Source organism: Salmo salar, chromosome 02 (genome assembly GCF_965601325.2).
Source record: "Salmo salar chromosome 02, fSalSal1, whole genome shotgun sequence".
NCBI classification, from domain to species: domain Eukaryota; kingdom Metazoa; phylum Chordata; class Actinopteri; order Salmoniformes; family Salmonidae; genus Salmo; species Salmo salar.
The window spans coordinates 59,291,469-59,312,373 of NC_138292.1; the positions used below are offsets into that span (position 1 = coordinate 59,291,469).

The window sequence follows — 20,905 nt, forward strand, 5'->3', positions numbered from 1 at the left end:
AATAGTCAAAATTGGTGAAGTGAAATGAAAAAAATTACTTGTTTCAAAAAACTCAAAAAAATGTAAAACGGAAAAGTGGTGCATGCATATGTATTCACCCCCTTTGCTATGAAGCCCCTAAATAAGATCTGGTGCAACCAATTACCTTCAGAAGTCACATAATTAGTTAAATAAAGTCCAACTGTGTGCAATCTAAGTGTCACGTGATCTGTCACATGATTTCAATATATATACACCTGTTCTGAAAGGCCCCAGAGTCTGCAACACTACTAAGGAAGGGGCACCACCAAGCAAGCGGCAACATGAAGACCAAAAAGCTCTCCAAACAGGTCAGGGACAAAGTTGTGGAGAAGTACAGATCAGGGTTGGGTTATAAAAAAATATCAGAAACTTTGAACATCCCACAGAGCACTATTATCTCCATTATTAAAAAATAGAAATGATATGGCACCACAAGAAACCAGCCAAAAGAGGGCCGCCCACCAAAACTCACGGACCAGGCAAGGAGGGCATTAATCAGAGAGGAAACAAAGAGATCAAAGATAACCCTGAATGAGCTGCAAAGCTCTACAGTGGATATTGGCGTATCTGTCCATAGGACCACTTTAAGCCGTACACTCCACAGAACTGGGCTTTACAGAAGAGTGGCCAGAAAAAAGCTATTGCTTAAAGAAAAAAATAAGCAAATACGTTTGGTGTTCGCCAAAAGGCATGTGGGAGACTCCCCAAACATATGGAAGAAGGTACTCTGGTCAGATGAGACTAAAATGTAGCTTTTCGGCCATCAAGGAAAACGCTATGTCTGGCGCAAACCCAACACCTCTCCGAGAACATCTTGCTGTGAAGCATGGTGGTGGCAGCATCATGCTGTGGGGATTTTTTTCATTGGCAGGGACTGAGAAACTGGTCAGAAGTGAAGGAATGATGGATGGCACTAAATACAGGGATATTCTTGAGGGAAACCTATTTCAGACTTCCAGAGATTTGAGACTGGGACGGAGGTTCACCTTCCAGCATACTGCTAAAGCAACACTTGAGTGGTTTAAGGGGAAACATTTAAAGTGCTACCGCGTGGAGTTGTGTGCGGGTAATGTCTACTCTAAACTGTACATATGGTATACATTTGCATTAAATAAATGCTTCGTCATCACAAATGTTTTTTTTAAAGGAATGGGGCAGTCCCATTCCTTTCGTATTTGTTTATGTTTATTGGATAGGATAGAGACAGAGAAGAAGCATGGAAGGAGACAGTGTGCTGAAATAGCAGTGGGCTAGATTCAAACCCATGCTGGCAGCAGTGTGTTCCAGGGGCAGCTTAGACCACCCTAGGCCACTCCAATACCATTTTAAACCCAGAAACTCGAAGGCGACAATGGAAAAAAGGAAAAAGAACAAGATAGAGGTGGAATATAAAAGGTTTGAGAAGCATTTTGCTTGGGAACTGTTCCCTTTTCCAGCTATTTTCAAACTTCAAACTACAAAAGTGCTGAACAGATATACAACAATATTATATTGTCTCTATCTATATATTGTTTGGCCATTTTTGGTCAATTATGTTCCATGATAGCCCTGTCTCCTTCATGTCCACATAAAAATACATAATAATAACAATAATAATAATTAGTCACTGCACTTCTTGGAGAAGGTCTCTTATTGGCTGAAGAGATTTTGCTTGATTTTCAGCTCCATCATGAGAGAAATCAATAAAGTGACAAACTACTTTTGGATAACGGACAATTGCTTTGCTTCGATGTCTCAATGTGCTCCATTGACAGGATATCCGGTCACGTTGCCAGCACTTACATGAATGATAAGTAGCCTTTGTAACTTCACACAATAACGACAATAAAGAACCAATTCATGCTCCAGTGATGTCATTGGTCTTTCTTAAGTTCTAATGTTGTGTATAGGGACAGAGATATATACAATATTGTGACTCAGTGAAAGTGTGAATACTAATGTAATTACTAGGCGTGAATACTACAAATAATTCCTAAGAGATGATTCATTATGCATTTCCCGTGCCCATGGTTAGCAACAGGAGGTAGTTGGGTCAGACTTAAACCAAGTAACAACTTATAAAGGCTTAATTGAGCTTTCATTAAGTCTTCATAAGCACTACATAGATGGATCACCAATTATTTATGAGCAGACACAGGAGGAGCTGTAGAAGGTCCTTTTATCTGGCCTTTGCCAAAAGTAGCGTGACCCCTTTAAATAGCATAACATTTACTTGAATGAATTATTTCTGAAGAATCTACAGTATATAACCCTTATGAAGGGTTTATGAAGGCTTCAGTAAACCATAAAAGTTACTTACAAGCTCAATCTTCTCAACAACCCAAATGTTTTGGGGCTGGATATTTGGTTAGACTATCTCGTCTTTTGATTGACAAGCAGCTCCATCATAATAGAACACAGCCATAAAGCATGCCTGCTAACTTAACTAGTGTGTCTATAATGGGTTTCCAAAGAGAGAGCATTTTGTATTGAGTGTGACTCCTGGAGGTTATCATGCAGGGGTGCATCATTACATCCTGATCCCAGATCAGTCTGTGCTGTCTTGTCAATGTTGTCAAGACAGTACAAACAGAGCTGGGACCAGGCTAGAGTATCATTATGGATGAATAGAATGGGGGCCTAGTTTCATGTTGTCTCCACAGAGAGAGGTCACAGTATGGGATCAATGTGTGATCTGATCAACAGATCTTCTTATATAACTGGCACCTCAGGGGAGAATAGCCTATATAGCTAGAGAGGTGTGTGTGTATGTGTGTGGGACAGTACATACAGATTGTTGAGTCTCCGGGGGGAAAATGAAGACTAAGAAATACATGAATATGACTGAATATGGTTTCTTAATCCATTTGATCAGTTTATGTACATACACTGCGTTAGATCTCAAACTGTTTCTCAATATCAATCATGCACAGTATGTGCCATGTTCAAAGAACTTGCATGTTTATTTATCGAATATGGTATACTCTCTCTAGTTTGCAACTAGAGAGAGTTTGCAACTAGAGAGAGTAAAAAAGAAAAAAAATGAAGAAAAAAATGTATGAAATGTATGCATTCACTACTGTAAGTCGCTCTGGATAAGAGCGTCTGCTAAATGACTAAAATGTAAATGTAAAATGATAAAGTGTTGTTTTAAAAAAAAGATGTAGGTTGTTTTTCTATGCAGATGAAAAACACATGCAATTATTCCCAAGCATAAAGTTTGTTTCTGGTTATAATTAGGGAGTATATATTCTGGGTTGCATTGACAAATGCTGGTTACTTATGTTTCTAGACAAAATAAAACAGATGGTAAATTCATACTGGAAATATGTTTATGATTAAATAACATTTAGTAGGGTCTTCAAGGAATTCATTTCCTTAAAAAATACTCAGAAATCAAACAAAGTTATATTTTTACCTTAGTGGGCTGAAATGAAAATGTGCTTGGCATTTGGAGAAAAAAATTCAAGTGTAGAGTTCTCAAAGCCCTCAGGCTCTAAAGGAGCCTTCAGAAGCCAACCCAGCGCAGAGCAGACACACTACAGGAGAGAGAGAACACACACATGACCTCTCTCTGGAGGGCATCATCTTTTTTGAAGTGTAGATTCTGAGAATGGCAGGTCAGTCAGTTTAATACTGCATGGGTGGGAGGTGTCATTAAAGCTCCACAGTAATTAAAGCTCCATAGTCGTTAAAGCCCCCCGGGGTCATTAAAGCTCAATAGTTATGAAAGCCCCATAGTCATTAAAGACCCATAGTCATTAAAGACCCATAGTCATTAAAGCTCCATAGTCATTAAAGACCCATAGTCATTAAAGCACCATAGTCATTAAAGCTCCATAGTCACCATAGTCATTAAAGACCCATAGTCATTAAAGCTCCATAGTCATTAAAGCTCCATAGTCACCATAGGTATTAAAGACCCATAGTCATTAAAGCACCATAGTCATTAAAGCTCCATAGTCACCATAGTCATTAAAGACCCATAGTCATTAAAGCTCCATAGTCATTAAAGCTCCATAGTCACCATAGTCATTAAAGACCCATAGTCATTAAAGCTCCATAGTCATTAAAGCTCCATAGTCATTAAAGCTCCATAGTCACCATAGGTATTAAAGCTCCATAGTGAGCTGATTTTCTTTCCACTTTGATGTTTAATTGAGCAAACAAGAGTGGCTATTAAAGGGCATCAGAAGTAATTATATTATTACATTAGCCACCTAGGGACTGAAGTTGAGCCTTCCTCATTTAAAAATCTGAAAGGTTACCCAGCACTCAAGAACTTTAAGTAAACCCTTAGAATGAGGTTAATATGGAAAGTACCGCACTGCGAGTTAATGACAAAGTCAACTCAAACAAACCCAATGTCCCAGTGGCCTCATTGGTGAAGCTTAGGATGCTGTTCCTTCTGGTTTCCAAGAACAGGACAATGTTCTGTCCATTGTGTCTATTATCTGTGTTCTGTATAGTGGTCATTATCTCATTTAATCCCATTCATTCTACTGAGTCTGACAGTCCACTCTCCAGACCAGAACGCAGCCATAAATCAAGCCAACATGATCACATATAAGAACACACTGGTTGCATCCCAAATTACACCCTAGTCCCTTTATAGTGCACTACATTTAACCAGAATTACACCCTATTCCCTTTATAGTGCACTACGTTTAACCAGAATTACACCCTATTGCCTTTATACTGCACTACATAGGGAATAGCATGCCATTTGGGACGTCTCCTCACATTGGTAAAAAATTACTGCCACAGAAAACAGATAAAACTCGCTGTAACCGCTCAATGTCGTCAATGCAAGGCAGGAGGTATGGCTTGTGTTCTTTCAGACGTAGTCATTAAAATTGAATGCATCAGATGTATCAATGAGACTACAATAGAGAGAGCCTGTTAATTCAAGTCTAAATGGGTGCCATCTTTGTGAAGACTCCATTGGATACCTTTATCCTATTCATTCATCCCTTCTCCTTTGGTTCACACACTGTGGATCTCTGTCTCACTGTGACTAAAGATAAGGCACATCTGTACATGTCTGTAAATGGCTCCGAGCCATACTTGTCTGTCTCTCCATAGGAACTAAGGAGCTAATTGTATCGACATCTCTACTCACCCTCAGGTGTCAGGGCAACGGAGTGTTGAATGTTCTACCTGACGGCTCACCATGTATCCCATGATTCACTACTATGAAATCAAAAGGAAGGTTAATATACACAATTTCATTTATACACAATTTCATTTCTCAAGATGTACATTAAGCATAAATTACATTAAGACAGACTAATATGAATTTGTCTGGTCTCATTGCCTTCAATCTATGACTCAGGGCAGCTTTACTTTTCCAAACAGAAATGGAATGTGTGAAGGTTGGAACTAAGCCTGATATGATCAAACGATATAATCTGCACTCAACCACTAGACACAACCATAACAACTGCAATAGTGCCATCTACTGAGCAATTATTGCAAACCATGTGTGTCACATTCTGACCAGTAACGGGGTTATTTGTTATTGTAGTTTGGTCAGGACGTGGCAGGGGGGTATTTTTTTATGTGGTTCGGGGTGTGTGTTTATGTAGAGGGGTGTTTGGTTAGTGTTTTTGGGCTATGTTCTATGTTAGTATATTTCTATGTTCTAGTCTAGTCTTTTCAGTTCTATGTTTAGTTTATTGATTTGGCCTTCAATTGGAGGCAGCTGTTCCTCGTTGCCTCGATTGAAGGTCCTATATAGAGGGGTGTGTTTTGTTTGGGTTTTGTGGGAAGTTGTGATTGCATAGCTGTGTTTAGCCTGTAATGCTGTTCGTTCGTAAGTACGTTTTCTTGTTTTGTTTTCTTAAGTGTTCAAAATAAATATAGAATGAGCACTCAACCCGCTGCGCTTTGGTCCACTTACTACGCCGACCGTTACAGAACTTCCCACCACCAACGAGCCAAGCAGCGGGCCCAGGAAGAGGAAGGATCCTGGGCCAGGGAGAGAAGGGAGTGGAGGACATTTTGGACATGGGAGGAGGTAATGGCAGGGGACAAGACCCTGCCATGGAAACAGGTGGAGACAGCGAGGGAGGAACGGCGAAAGTGGAGCGAAGAGCGGGCCCAACGTAGGATGCATGAGAGGCAGCCCCATGACATTTTTTGGGGGGGCACACGGGTAGTTTAGCTGGGCCAGGGTTAAGCCCCAAGCCAACTCCCCGTGCTTATCGGAGGCAGCTTGTTACTGGTCAGGCCCCGTGCTATGGGGTGATGCACACGGCGTCGAGGCCGAGCATTCACAGGCCGGTGTGCGCGGTGCCAGCGCCCCGCATTTGCCAGGGGGAAGCGGGCATCCAGCCAGTAAGGGTGGTGCCAGTACTGCGCTCAAGACCGCCAGTGCGCCTTCACGGCCCAGTGTATCCTGTTCCCGCACCTCGCACTAGCCCTGAGGTGTGTGTTTCCAGTGTGGCACATCCAAAGCCAGCACCACGCACCAGGCCTCCAGTGCGTCAGCCCAGTCCAACTCGTCCTGTTCCTGCTCCCCGCACTAGCCTTGGGGTGCGTGTATCCAGTCTGGCATCTCCAGTACCAGCCCCACGCACCAGGCCTCCAGTGCGTCAGCCCAGTTCAACTCGTCCTGTTCCTGCTACCCGCACTAGCCTTGGGGTGCGTGTATCCAGTCTGGCGTCTCCAGTACCAGCCCCACGCACCAGGCTTCCAGTGCATCAGCCCAGTCCAACTCGTCCTGTTCCTGCTCCCCGCACTAGCCTTGGGTTGCGTGTATCCAGTCTGGCATCTCCAGTACCAGCCCCACGCACCAGGCCTCCAGTGCGTCAGCCCAGTCCAACTCCTCCTGTTCCTGCTCCTCGCACTAGCCTTGGGGTGCGTGTATCCAGTCTGGCATCTCCAGTACCAGCCCCACGCACCAGGCCTCCAGTGCGTCAGCCCAGTCCAACTCCTCCTGTTCCTGCTCCTCGCACTAGCCTTGGGGTGCGTGTCTCCAGTCTGGTACCTCCACTACCAGCCCCACGCATCAGGCTTTCAGTGCGCAGTCCCCGTCCAGAGCTTCCGACGACAGTACCACGTCCAGAGCTTCCGACGACAGTACCCCGTCCAGAGCTTCCGGCGACAGTACCCCGTCCAGAGCTTCCGGCGACAGTACCCCGTCCAGAGCTTCCGGCGACAGTACCCCGTCCAGAGCTTCCGGCGACAGTACCCCGTCCAGAGCTTCCGGCGACAGTACCCCGTCCAGAGCTTCCGGCGACAGTACCCCGTCCAGAGCTTCCGGCGACAGTACCCCGTCCAGAGCTTCCGGCGACAGTACGCCGTCCAGAGCTTCCGGCGACAGTGCCCCGTCCAGAGCGTCCGGCGACAGTGCCCCGTCTAGAGATGGTCCACAGTTCGGAACCGAGAGAGGGCCCACAGTTCGGAACCGAGAGAGGGCCCACAGTTCGGAACCGAGAGAGGGCCCACAGTTCGGAACCGAGAGAGGGCCCACAGTTCGGAACCGAGAGAGGGCCCACAGATCGGAACCGAGAGAGGGCCCACAGTTCGGAGCCGAGTGAGACGGCCCACAGTCCGGAGCCGAGTGAGACGGCCCACAGTCCGGAGCCGAGTGAGACGGCCCACAGTCCGGAGCCGAGTGAGACGGCCCACAGTCCGGAGCCGAGTGAGACGGCCCACAGTCCGGAGCCGAGTGAGACGGCCCACAGTCCGGAGCCGAGTGAGACGGCCCACAGTCCGGAGCCGAGTGAGACGGCCCTCAGTCCGGAGCCGAGTGAGACGGCCCTTCAGCCCGGAGCCGAGTGAGACGGCCCTTCAGCCCGGAGCCGAGTGAGACGGCCCTTCAGCCCGGAGCCGAGTGAGACGGCCCTTCAGCCCGGAGCCGAGTGAGACGGCCCTTCAGCCCGGAGCCGAGTGAGACGGCCCTTCAGCCCGGAGCCGAGTGAGACGGCCCTTCAGCCCGGAGCCGAGTGAGACGGCCCTTCAGCCCGGAGCTCCCAGAGTCGCCCTACAGTCCGGAATCGGCGCAGCCAGAGTCGCCCTACAGTCCGGAATCGGCGCAGCCAGAGTCGCCCTACAGTCCAGAGCTCCCAGAATCGTCCGTCTGCCGGAGGTCTACAGCGAAGTGCTTCAGCCTGAGGTCTACAGCGATGCGCTTCAGCCAGAGGCATTCAGCGGGGGTGGACAGGTTAGGTGGGGGACTAAGGCTAGAGCCTGAGCCACCTCCACAGTAGGAGGATTGGGGAGGGGGGGGTGTAGCACGGGCCACCCTCCCTTCCCTCCCTTTAGTTTGGGGGGTTTATTTTGTGTTTATTTTTTTTGTGTGAGGTGCATCCGGGTTCTGCAACTGTCATGTTCTGACCAGTAAAGGGGTTGTTTGTTATTGTAGTTTGGTCAGGACGTGGCAGGGGGGTATTTTTTTTATGTGGTTCGGGGTGTGTGTTTATGTAGAGGGGTGTTTGGTTAGTGTTTTTGGGCTATGTTCTATGTTAGTATATTTCTATGTTCTAGTCTTTTCAGTTCTATGTTTAGTTTATTGATTTGGCCTTCAATTGGAGGCAGCTGTTCCTCGTTGCCTCTGATTGAAGGTCCTATATAGAGGGGTGTGTTTTGTGGGAAGTTGTGATTGCATAGCTGTGTTTAGCCTGTAATCCTGTTCGTCTGTACGTTTTCTTGTTTTGTTTTCTTAAGTGTTCAAAATAAATATAGAATGAACACTCAACCCGCTGCGCTTTGGTCCACTTACTACGACGACCGTTACAATGTGAAACTGACCTGTCTAGTTGACCTAAATACTGCTATTAGGGTGATGAACGTATGATGCATCATAGTGATCAAGTGAATGACAGAATGTCCCACAAAAGCCCCGCTCTCTATGTGCATCCAAAACGACACCCTGTTAGGCTCTGGTCAGAGTATTGCACTATATAGGGATAATGAGCACATCCCTTCAAGAAAATACAGGAAGGGAAATAGCTTTGGTTAACAGGCTGATCTTAATACCAATAAGATAAAAGCCTCTTGCTCTAACACTGTTTATATAAAGTACTAGAGACCAATTTAATTTAAGGCAGTCGATTCAGAAAGTAAACTTAATTTAAAAAAATTGCATCTGTTTTCAATGACTTCTCAAACTGAGTATTAGAAGCTATTTATTTCAAAAGTGTTCCCATTTAATCATTTTTTAAAAATCACCTCCTGAGTTGAATGCCTTCAATTCAAATTGAGCCCAGCCCTGAAGTGCAACAATGTGAACCTTTCAAAGAAATACTGGCATGGTAGGTGAGAGAGATGTTGATGTTTACAGGTGTGCTTTATGTAGACGCTTGAAGAGTATAAAGACAGCTCCAACAATGGAACCAGCACCATACTATACCCATGTATACTACACTATACACTGAGTGCACAAAACATTAAGAACACTAACCAATGAGGCATGAGGGGGTGTTGTTTATGGCCATTATTACCATTATAAACTGGTTACCAACGTAATTAGACCAGTAAAAAGTAATGTTTTGTCATACCCGTGGTATACGGTCTGATATACCACGGCTGTCAGCCAATCAACATTCGGGGCTCGAACCACTCCGTTTATAATATACAATACACATGCAGCCAAGTGAGTAAATACATAACTGCACACAAGCCCAATTGTGATAAACAATGTGTTTTATTTGTAGTATAAAAAAAATGTAATTGGATATCATTACAGAGACACAAACCCTTGTAGTTTTACAGTAATAGTTTTACAGTAATAGCATATACCTTGTCATACTCTTGTGCATAGAAGAACAGTACACACCACAGTTGTAGCCTATACTTGTGCATCAGCCTTAACCTCATAGCCCCGCGATTTATACAAGGCTATACTACATCATGTCTCCCTTTATACAGACATTATATAGAGCAATGTTTATTCATTTATTTACAAAACCTTTATAAAATGTAGAAAAGTTGCATATAAAACATCTTTATCCCACATTTCACAAAAGAATTGGAAAAGAAAATCCTTCATTTATAGTCTTCATTTTAAATACAAGTGCTTGTTTTGGTACAAGTAAACTTTGTGGTAGGTACATAGTGTCCTCGTCTAGAACAAAATAAATAAACCAAATGTCAATGAGCAATACAGACTTTGTGTCCCATCCAAACGCTCCTACTCCCACAGTAGACATAAGATGTTTGTTTCTATGACATACAGTATAACTACAATGGCTAATATGGCACTATTTTGACATATTTTAATGAGACCATGTTGTCTATAGATAAGACATGCTATCTATCACCAAGCATAGCTCTGTCACAGAAAAGACCTACGGGCAACAGTGAAGTTTTAAGACGGTTGACTGGGAAGTACTGTAGAGACTCAAACTCAACACCCCTCTGTCCCCCAGGAATTCAAGCTGCAAAGACAAATGACAAACGTCACAATTCAGGATTGTAATAGTATCATTTATTTGTGAACTATTTATTTAACATTAAACTGATGTGATTCTAGATCTTCCCAACAGAGTCCATAGTGACTGGTGAGTTTGATACTGTAAAAAATTGCTCCAGGATAATACCAATGCTTTGGCTTGGTCCACTAATTATTGTGAGTGAAAACTGGCTATACTAACAAAGGCAAAATTTGTTAAAGACATCAGCTGAAAACTGCCCATTAGGATTTGGTACCTTATTGTTATCCCTGCTTGGCGTACCAATGACAAGCTGTTGAATTGCTGCCTACAATGCTTCCTTCAACTTACATTTCAGCAGTATATTATATGTGCAAAACATGGACACGACGTGACCACACATTCATTCAATCTTTATTGCTTAGAACTGTGCCTGAGTGGCACAGACAGGCGCTAAGTGTGATGAGTTAATTAGTGTCATGGACTAACTGGTGTGGGGTGTTGAAGTGTTTTTCTCACCTCCTACGATAAAGTGTGGCACTGCTAGGTCCATTAAAAGTATCAACTGAAAGCTACATATACTGTAGCTGTACATGTACTGTAGCTGTGCATGTACTGAAGCTGTACATATACTGTAGCTGTACATATACTGTAGCTGTACATATACAGAAGCTGTACATGTACAGAAGCTGTACATATACTGTAGCTGTACATATACTGTAGCTGTACATATACAGAAGCTGTACATGTACTGTAGCTGTACATCTACTGTAGCTGTACATATACTGTAGCTGTACATGTACTGAAGCTGTACATGTACTGTAGCTGTACATGTACTGTAGCTGTACATGTACTGTAGCTGTACATGTACTGAAGCTGTACATGTACTGTAGCTGTACATATACTGTAGCTGTACATATACTGAAGCTTTCAGGAAGGAAGATGGATGACTAACAGCTTAAAAAATGAAAAATCTTCTCAGAGACTCAGACATGACGTGACTGCCAGTATCTACAGCCTCTTCCCAGGGTGTACCTTAACGATTCCTAAGAAGGGAAATTGTACCGTAGAGACTGGACCCAATTACACCGTTCATTTCAACCCACAGTGAGAGCGAGGGTGTTTCAATCAAACGCCTACGCCGTCGTTAACGCCAGGCGAGAGCTCTGCCGATTGGAGCAGAGGGGACCTTTAGTGGCCAAAGAGACTTGATGAGAGACACGATGGATGACAGAGAATGAAAAAAAAGATAAGACGGATCAATGTGGAGGAGTGAAGGGAGAGAGGATGAGAAGTAAGAATGGATAAGGGGGGGGGGGCCAAAGAGCTCATCAAGGTTGATAAATAACATGTATGTAACATTCAGGGGTGACCGGACCAGTGCATCTACTGTCTACTGTAGTGGACAGTCTGATGATTCAAATAAATGACCTTACTGTTACAGTGACCTTACTGTTACAGTGACCTTACTGTTACAGTGCATAATCCTTCATAGAGAACTGCATAGTAATGCAATCAATCGACACCGCTTGCCTCTCTAATACAGTACCACATAGACCTACATACCAGACTGTCAGTGTATCAGCATCAGAAAGTTCAATTACCTACCGGTAGCAAGAATAGATCAATCTGAGGTCCTTTTTTATTAATTTAAAACACAGTAATTTCATTACAATCATAAAACCAGACTTTAGTACTAAAAATGTCAAATTTCCATATAAATGTACTTGAATTTATAATAATCGATCGTGTGGTCAAACTGCATATTTTTATGAGCTGAATAATAAAGGGGGACGTGTTGCGTAGGCCAAGTTATATTGTCAGGAGGGAATCTTTCTTACTGCATGAAAGGGAGAGTTCGGTACCATTGGCATTGTAGAAAGTGCAATATCATAACCTTCATTTCATGTGTGAATCTATATAGCAGCCAGTTTGCAGTGCAAGCAGCACGTACAACCAGTTAAATCATTCATAGTTCAATCTAGGAGGAAATCACCTATTAAAGCTCTGATGTATACTTCCAATGAATCAATGTTTTTGTCCAAATCATCTAGAGCATATAGACATAATAACAAAACGTATTGTCATGACAGTGTCATAACGTTCCTTTAGGTGCTACCATTGGATAAACCGATCGAGGAAGATAAAAGTGATGAATGCCATTCATTTACTATGATTTTAAGACACGAGTGTAGATAATGTGTGCGTGTGCATGCCTGTGTGTGTGTGCGTGCGTGTATGTGAGTGTGAATACAACATGTGCTTCCGGTGATGACCAGGTGTCCACAAACACATTGGTTTAAATCTGCATATCAGTTACTGAGGCACTTGTTAAGTCACAATCATTTTTACAAATAAAAAAAACATCTAAACAAAACTGGAATAAGAAAATATTCATTCTGATATGACATTTTGTTTATGTTAGCAGGCGTACTTCATGTGTCACCTTCCCTAAATGTTCTCCTTGGCCCTGTGACTGGCTCTTTCACTGACGCTATACCCCTCCACAACACCGGAGGGAGCCACCTTGTGCTTCTGTGTGGAGTATCCTTCCAGTTGAGCTCCATTGCTTTGATCAGGGTCAGATTGATTAGTGCACAAAGTCACCGTAGCAAAATGTAGTAAATGTTTTGCAATGGAAAACAAAAACAAACATTTCTTACTGGACAATTGAAGCTAGTCCCTCCCTGTTTCAGTCCATTTTCTTCTGTTTGGTGCCTAGTGAAAACCACCCTGGTGTGTGTGTGTGTCAGGGAGTGTGTGTATCAGCTAAAAGCTGGACTCGGGGACCGCCCTCTTGCGTCCCAGTGAGTTGGTACTATAGCGAGTCTTCTGCAGGGTACCGTAGGAGGGCTTCTCGGCTGAGAGGCTGCGAGGGGGCGGTGCCACATCATGGGACAGCCCTTTACGGTGTAAAGAGGCGGTCCTTCGCATGCTAGACTCCTCCTTGCTGGGGATGTTAGATGAGCTCTGAGAGCGTTTGATATCGCTGGCAGCGGCGCGTCTGGCTTTACCGTTGGGCAGCTCGTCACCGAGACGATTGGCACCCCCGTTGCGGGGGGCTCCATTGGATTTCCCCTCCCCCGTCTTCGTGGCCCCTCCTGGGGCTCCACTGGACAGGGACAGCCGAGAGGTGCTGGGCCCGCCGACGTCGCCAAGTTTTCCAGAGTCGGACTTGCGAGAAGATGACGACTCCTTGTCCTTCTTCTTGAAGTTGCTCTTGAAGAAAGACAGCAGCCCCTCGTTGCTCTTGGAGGCCTCCTCTACCTTCTCACCTTTCCTGGTCTTTTCTCCCTCAGGTGGTACCAGATGGTCCCCTGGTGGTGGGCCCTGGAGGCCCTTGGCCCCTCTCCGCAGGGTGCCTTCCCAGTCTCTGTCCTTGAGGCTGTGGGTGCTGGAGCTGGGCTGGATGCCTGCACTAGACCCCCTCCTAGACTGGGCCTCTTGGGGCTTTCCCTGGTCCTTCTCCTTACTCTTCTTTGTACTCCTCCTGGTCAGAGTGTTAGTACTACTACTACCGCCCATCCTACCCTCGTCCCTCTGGTCTCTCTGGTCGCCCTGGTCTCTCTGATGCTGCTGGGACGCTTTGCTACTCCGTCTCAGACTCCCTGTCTTGTCTGTGACTGGTCTTCTCTGGCCCTCTGGCATCTGCGGAGACTCTGGTTGTCCCATGCAGTTCAGGCTGCTTCCCACACTAGGGGAGCTGATGGTAGGACCCTTCCGGCTCTCAGAGCCCGTCATTAAATTGACTATAGACTCCTTGGTGCAGCGAGGTCTTCTTCCAGACTCTAGGTACTCCACCAGTTCCACAGGGGCAGGGGCGGCCTCGGCTGCAGTTTTTCGGCGGTCCTTGGAGCCGAACGACCAGCGTAGGGGGAGGACCTTGTTCAGTGTCTCTTTGTTCTTAGTGGGGGTCCTCATGCTGACGCTACGACCCTGGATTCCCCGTACGAACGGCCTGGTCTCAAAACCACCTGGGGGTGAAAGAGAGAGAAAAGAACACTTTACCATAGTGGCTCTGACATTTAAAGCTAGGCCAACTTTCATTTTCAAACCCCTTTTATTAAATTGCAAATAACAAGCACAGTGATGAATATTAGCTTTTTTCCCGGCAACATTATACAGTTGAAGTCGGAAGTTTACATACACCTTAGCCAAATACATTTAATCTCAGTTTTTCATAATTCCTGACATTTAATCCTAGGAAAAATGACCTGTCTTAGGTCAGTTAGGATCACCACTTTATTTTAAGAATGTGAAATGTCAGAATAATAATAGAGAGAATTATTTATTTCAGCTTTTATTTATTTCATCACATTCCCAGTGGGTCAGAAGTTTACATACACTCAATTAGTATTTGGTAGCATTGCCTTTAAATTGTTTAACTTGGGTCAAACGTTTTGGGTAGCCTTCCACAAGCTTCCCACAATAAGTTGGGTGAATTTTGCCCCATTTCGCCTGACAGAGCTGGTGTAACTGAGGCAGGTTTGTAGGCCTCCTTGCTCGCACACGCCTTTTCTGTTCTGCCCACACATTTTCTATGGGATTGAGGTCAGGGCTTTGTGATGGCCACTCCAATACCTTGATTTTGTTGTCCTTAAGCCATTTTGCCACAACTTTGGAAGTATGCTTGGGGTCATTGTCCATTTGCGACCAAGCTTTAACTTCCTGACTGATGTCTTGAGATGTTGCTTCAATATATCCACATAATTTTCCCTCCTTCATGATGCCATCTATTTTTTGAAGTGCACCAGTCCCTCCTGCAGCAAAGCACCCCCACAACATGATGCTGCCACCCCAATGCTTCACGGTTGGGATGGTGTTCTTCGACTTGCAAGCCTCCCCCTTTTTCCTCCAAACATAGCGATGGTCATTATGGCCAAACAGTTATATTTTTGTATCATCAGACCAGAGGACATTTCTCCAAAAAGTACGATCTTTGTCCCCATGTGCAGTTGCAAACCGTAGTCTGGCTTTTTTATGGCGGTTTTGGAGCAGTGGCTTCTTCCTTGCTGAGCGGCCTTTCAGATTATGTCGATACAGAACTCGTTTTACTGTGGATATAGATACTTTTGTACCTGTTTCCTCCAGCATCTTTACAAGGTCCTTTGCTCTTGTTCTGGGATTGATTTGCACTTTTCACACCAAAGTACATTTATCTCTAGGAGACAGAACGCGTCTCCTTCCTGAGCGGTATGAAGGCTGCGTGGGCCCATGGTGTTTATACTTGAGTACGATTGTTTGTACAGATGAACGTGGTACCTTCAGGCGTTTGGGAATTGCTCCCAAGGATGAACCAGACTTTTGGAGGTCTCCAATTTTTTTCCGGAGGTCTTGGCTGATTTCTTTAGATTTTTCCATGATGTCAAGCAAAGAGGCACTGAGTTTGAAGCTAGTCCTTGAAATACATCCACATGTACACCTCCGATTGACTCAAATGATGTCAATTAGCCTATGAGAAGCTTCTAAAGCCATGACATTTTCTGGAATTTCACAAGCTGTTTAAAGGCACAGTGAACGTAGTGTATGTAAACTTCTGACCCATTGGAATTGTGATACAGTGAATTATAAGTGCAATAATCTATCTGTAAACAATTGTTGGAAAAATTACGTGTCATGCACAAAGTAGATGTCCGAACCGACTTGCCAAAACTATAGTTGTTAACAAGAAATTTGTGGAGTGGTTGAAAAACAAGTTTTAATGACTCCAACCTAAGTATATGTAAACTTCCGACTTCAACTGTATGTAGGTGTGGATTGTGCATGTATAGGAAGAGATTACGTAAATGCACATCCACAGTTAGAGTAGAATGTGTGGCGTATTGGCGGCAACATGGAATAATAATAACCATTGATTAGATGTAGCTTTTTCCAGATGCTCAAAGTTCTTTAAATAGGGGAGAGTGGGGTAAGTTGAGCCATCCTTGTTTCTAGGAAACCATACACAACAATCATTTGACCAAATATTTAGGATGAGGTCATCCTTTCTGGAGTCTGAGAAGGAAGAAACCACATGGAAAGTGGTAAGCAAGTTAGGTCCAAAAAATGGATTTTCACAAAGTCAAATTAATGTATTGTTTATTTTTATGATGCTTGTGTCTAAACCAAAGTAGATACTTTTAAGATTGTTCTATACATCAGTCGGGGTCTCTATAAGCTTCAATATGAGGTTCTAAACCTAGCAGGAAAGTGCATCCTTGTAGCTGTGTGGGCTAATATAGTCAAAATGTTTGCCTTGGGGTAAGTTGAGCAAATATATGTGTTTTCTTCCCAGGTGTAATGCAAGGCATTATCACTGGGATATGAGGTAACAACAAGGATCAACGGTTTCCCGTGTGTATCAAGAATGGTCCACCACCCAACGTACATCCAGCCAACTTGACATTACTGTGGGAAGCATTGGAGTCAACATGGGCCAGTGTTCCTGTGGAACGCTATCGACACCTTGTAGAGTCCATTCCCTGACAAATTGAGTCTGTCTGAGGGCAAAAGGGGGTGTTCCTAATGTTAGGTATACTCAGTGTATGTAAATGTCTTTGTTAGAAAGAATAGTATATTTCCCTTGAAGGAGTGATGTTGAATGTAAATCACTCAACTTACCCCACTCTCCCCTACTGTAGTAACGGGAAAACTCACCAACACCACCCATCACCCTTCCACCACCAATGGAATGAAGACCTACGTTTTTTTTTTACCTTTCTTTGGTTTACCATGCATCTCATGTTTCCCAGGCCCCTCACCTTCCTCCTCTCTGGGCGGATCATCAAGGAAGACGGGGGACTCTGGGGAGTCGGGGACAGAGGAGGGGCAGGTGGTGGAGGAGCGGGACACCAGACTACCCCTCTTACTGTCCCCATTCAGACGGACCAGCCAGTGGTCCGACATGGAGGAACTGGTGGAGCCTACAGAGGGGGAGAGAGAAGTTTCTGTGACTATGGGCACTGGACCAGAAAGACACCAACATATGTCAGTTCCATTCCAGTCAATACAAAAAACACAGAAAAACTACAGCGATAATTCCTATATACTATATAGCATTTAGCAATAGGAATATCACATTGCGGTTTTGCTGGATCAAGTAGTTGAGCATGGTGCTTGGAACACCATCTATTGCAGACATGAGTGAACCCTGCAGTTATGAGTTAACCTTTAGTGGATAAAGGCTGAATGGCCTTGTTGTATCTAATACTATCTCTGTACGGAGTTCAGCTGTAATGGAATTGAACCCTGAATGAGCTCTCTCCTGTGATGTGTGTGTGTCCATGCCTGTGTGTGTGTGTGTGTGGTACACTACCCACCTCTGATTGAGCTGCTGGCGGACCAGGGGGGGATGACGTTACGTCTCTGGTAGAACAGTATGTAGGCCCCTCTGGTACACACCTCCTCCTCAGGCACCAGGTCCACACTGCTGTCGTCATAGCTGTACCACTGGCCGTCCACTGAGTTCCTGCAGTACGCTGCAAAACGCACACAGGACTGTAGAGACAGGCTGCACCACAATCCTTATGCCCTGGGTATAGTAATGTAAGTTGATGTCACCACTATAGAGGAGGGCACTGTATTGTTATGCATGTTCTATGAATCATTGTTATTTAGCAGTAGGCATCTCTGTCACGGGTATCGTCGGTGAAGGAGGACCAAAATGCAGCAGGACTGTGTTTGTTCATTTTGAACATTTATTTAAATCAAAACGAACACAAAAACAACAAACAAGAGAACGAGCGATCCACTGACAGTCTGGCAAGGCACAAGGCTAACACAGAACAATTTCCCACAAACACACAGACAAACACACCCAACTAATATAGGACTTCCAATAAAAGGCAACACCACACAGCTGCCTTCAATTGGAAGTCCACCCAATTAACTCCACATAGAAACACACTTACTAGACTACACATAGAAATACATAAACATAGACCATAAACCAAAAACCCGGAAATACTAAATCAAACACCCTTTTACCAAAACACCACCCCGACCCACATAAAACAAATACCCTCTGCCACGTCCTGACCAAACTACAATAACAATTAACCCTTATACTGGCCAGGACGTGACAATCTCTCTCACTAACAATATTCTCTCCTCACTTCTCGATCAACAGCCAGTCAGTATACCTCTCTCATCAACATCACGTCTCCTATATCAATGGTATATCAATGTCCAACCAGTACCTGTGTAATGTCCGCCGTGCATCCCACCATGGTGGTTACACACTGCATAGAGGTCATAGAGGAAGTCAGGAGGCAGGGCCATGTCTGGGTGACTAATATGATGACTGCTGCCTTCAGGCTGTTTCCATGTGGGGGGCCAGGGTCCCAGGTCCCCCAGGTTCCTCATGCTCTGGGACCTCTTCACCACGTGGGGGGCCATGTCCAGCCCGGCCAGGGGGAAGCGCACCTGGGTGGACAGCTTGTTGCGCCGCTCGCCCACCTGATTCATTGAATTTTTCAAAAGACCAGTACTGCCGTTTAATCAGCTACCAAAGGTTAACACAATAAATGGCTTATTTCCATTGTGGTCCTTTAGGGAATAATAGACAGGCAAGGAGAGAATGGCAATCCGCTGCACGTGATCGGCTCCAGTTACCTGTCGGAAGCGTTTGAGGTGGAGGATGAGGATGTCGGGGAGGGTCCACAGGGACATCTTCACCATGCCCTGCTGGAGCTGCTTACAGTGGGGACACTTCCATGCGTCGTCTGGGGCCAGCTGGAGAGATAACATGCGCGGTCAGTTGGGAAGTCTCAGGTAAAGTTATATTCTCCATACATTCCGTTTGTCCAAAGCCATATAAAAATACACAGGGAGTGGAGATATGAGAGAGAGAGAGAGAGAGAGAGAGAGAGAGAGAGAGAGAGAGAGAGAGAGAGAGAGAGAGAGAGAGAGAGAGAGAGAGAGAGAGAGAGAGAGTGATAAATCAACTTATGAATCAACTTATGAATCAACTAATGCAATATTAAAGCTGCAATATGTACTGTAACTTTTTGGTCGACTCGACCCAATTCACATAGAAATGTGTGTTATAGATCTGTCATTCTCATTGAAAGGAGGTACAATTCTGCATAGTGCATCTTTAATGTTCAGTACCCCAGGGGTAGGTTAAGACCAGTTGCATTGGACAGTATTGTGTATTCCATGTTACCTGTTCCTCTTTGGTGTAGAGCTGAAAGCACTCATCCAGGGTACAGCTGTGCTGCTGCAGATGCTGCTGCTGCTGGACTCTCACACTCTCTGAGTCCTTCACCACCTCCTCCTGGATGTTACCAAACAGACTGACACACACACACACACACACACAGAAAGTTGGGGGTATGAGTGTGTGAGATAGAGAGAGATAAAGACATAGTGAATCCTAAATAATGAATGTGTGTGTGTGTGTGTGTGTGTGTGTGTGTGTGTGTGTGTGTTTCTGAGTCAATTGATGTGGTGTGTGTACATGTGTATGTCCAGTACTCACCATTCTTTGATCTTGTGTTCCCACTCAATCACCAGCTTCACGTGGGGAGGTCCTCCCGGGCCACATAACTTCAGGGCTCTGGAAAAAATGATATTACATAATGAATACACACTATCTTCTGGGTACAATGTCTACCTGACTACCACTGGAAACAATGTCAACCTGACTACCACTGGATACAATGTCTACCAGACTACCACTGGATACAACCTCTACCTGACTACCACTGGATACAATGTCTACCTGACTACCACTGGAAACAATGTCAACCTGACTACCACTGGATACAATGTCTACCAGACTACCACTGGATACAACCTCTACCTGACTACCACTGGATACAATGTCTACCAGACTACCACTGGATACAATGTCTACCTGACTACCACTGGATACAACCTCTACCTGACTACCACTGGATACAATGTCTACCAGACTACCACTGGAAACAATGTCAACCTGACTACCACTGGATACAATGTCTACCAGACTACCACTGGATACAACCTCTACCTGACTACCACTGGATACAATGTCTACCAGACTACCACTGGATACAATGTCTACCTGACTACCACTGGATACAATGTCTACCAGACTACCACTGGATACAATGTCTACCTGACTACCACTGGATACAATGTCTACCAGACTACCACTGGATACAATGTCTACCTGACTACCACTGGATACAATGTCTACCAGACTACCACTGGATACAATGTCTACCTGACTACCACCTTCCGGAGACACCTGAAACCCCACCTCTTTAAGGAATACCTAGGATAGGATAAAGTAATCCTTCTACCCCCCCCCCCCCCAAAAAAAAAAGATATAGATGTACTATTGTAAAGTGGTTGTTCCACTGGATATCATAAGGTGATTGCACCAATTTGATAAGAGCGACTTACAGAGTCTACCAGACTACCACTGGATACAATGTCTACCTGACTACCACTGGATACAATGTCTCCCTGACTACCACTGGATACAATGTCTCCCTGACTACCACTGGATACAATGTCTACCTGACAACCGCTGGGATAGAGCTAGCCTTAGGTATCCC

General features: G+C 44.7%; 1 protein-coding gene across 2 annotated transcripts in view; it reads right to left on the reverse strand.

The window, feature by feature from the left end:
- Nucleotides 1-9,633: 9,633 nt before the first annotated feature.
- LOC106587099 (ubiquitin carboxyl-terminal hydrolase 43) overlaps nucleotides 9,634-20,905 on the reverse strand; it is a 131,559-nt gene continuing 120,287 nt past the window's right edge. The window contains exons 10-16 of one of the 2 annotated variants that reach the window (XM_014175103.3): nucleotides 19,840-19,917; nucleotides 19,525-19,654; nucleotides 18,972-19,091; nucleotides 18,557-18,815; nucleotides 17,678-17,836; nucleotides 17,120-17,281; nucleotides 9,634-14,353 (exon numbers count right to left, since the gene is read on the reverse strand). In XM_014175103.3, the coding sequence (XP_014030578.3) occupies nucleotides 13,149-14,353; nucleotides 17,120-17,281; nucleotides 17,678-17,836; nucleotides 18,557-18,815; nucleotides 18,972-19,091; nucleotides 19,525-19,654; nucleotides 19,840-19,917 (2,113 nt within the window). In that variant the 3' untranslated portion in view covers nucleotides 9,634-13,148. Of the gene's footprint in view, nucleotides 14,354-17,074; nucleotides 17,282-17,677; nucleotides 17,837-18,556; nucleotides 18,816-18,971; nucleotides 19,092-19,524; nucleotides 19,655-19,839; nucleotides 19,918-20,905 lie in introns of both variants that reach the window. The other variant, XM_014175093.3, reaches the window with a different exon arrangement.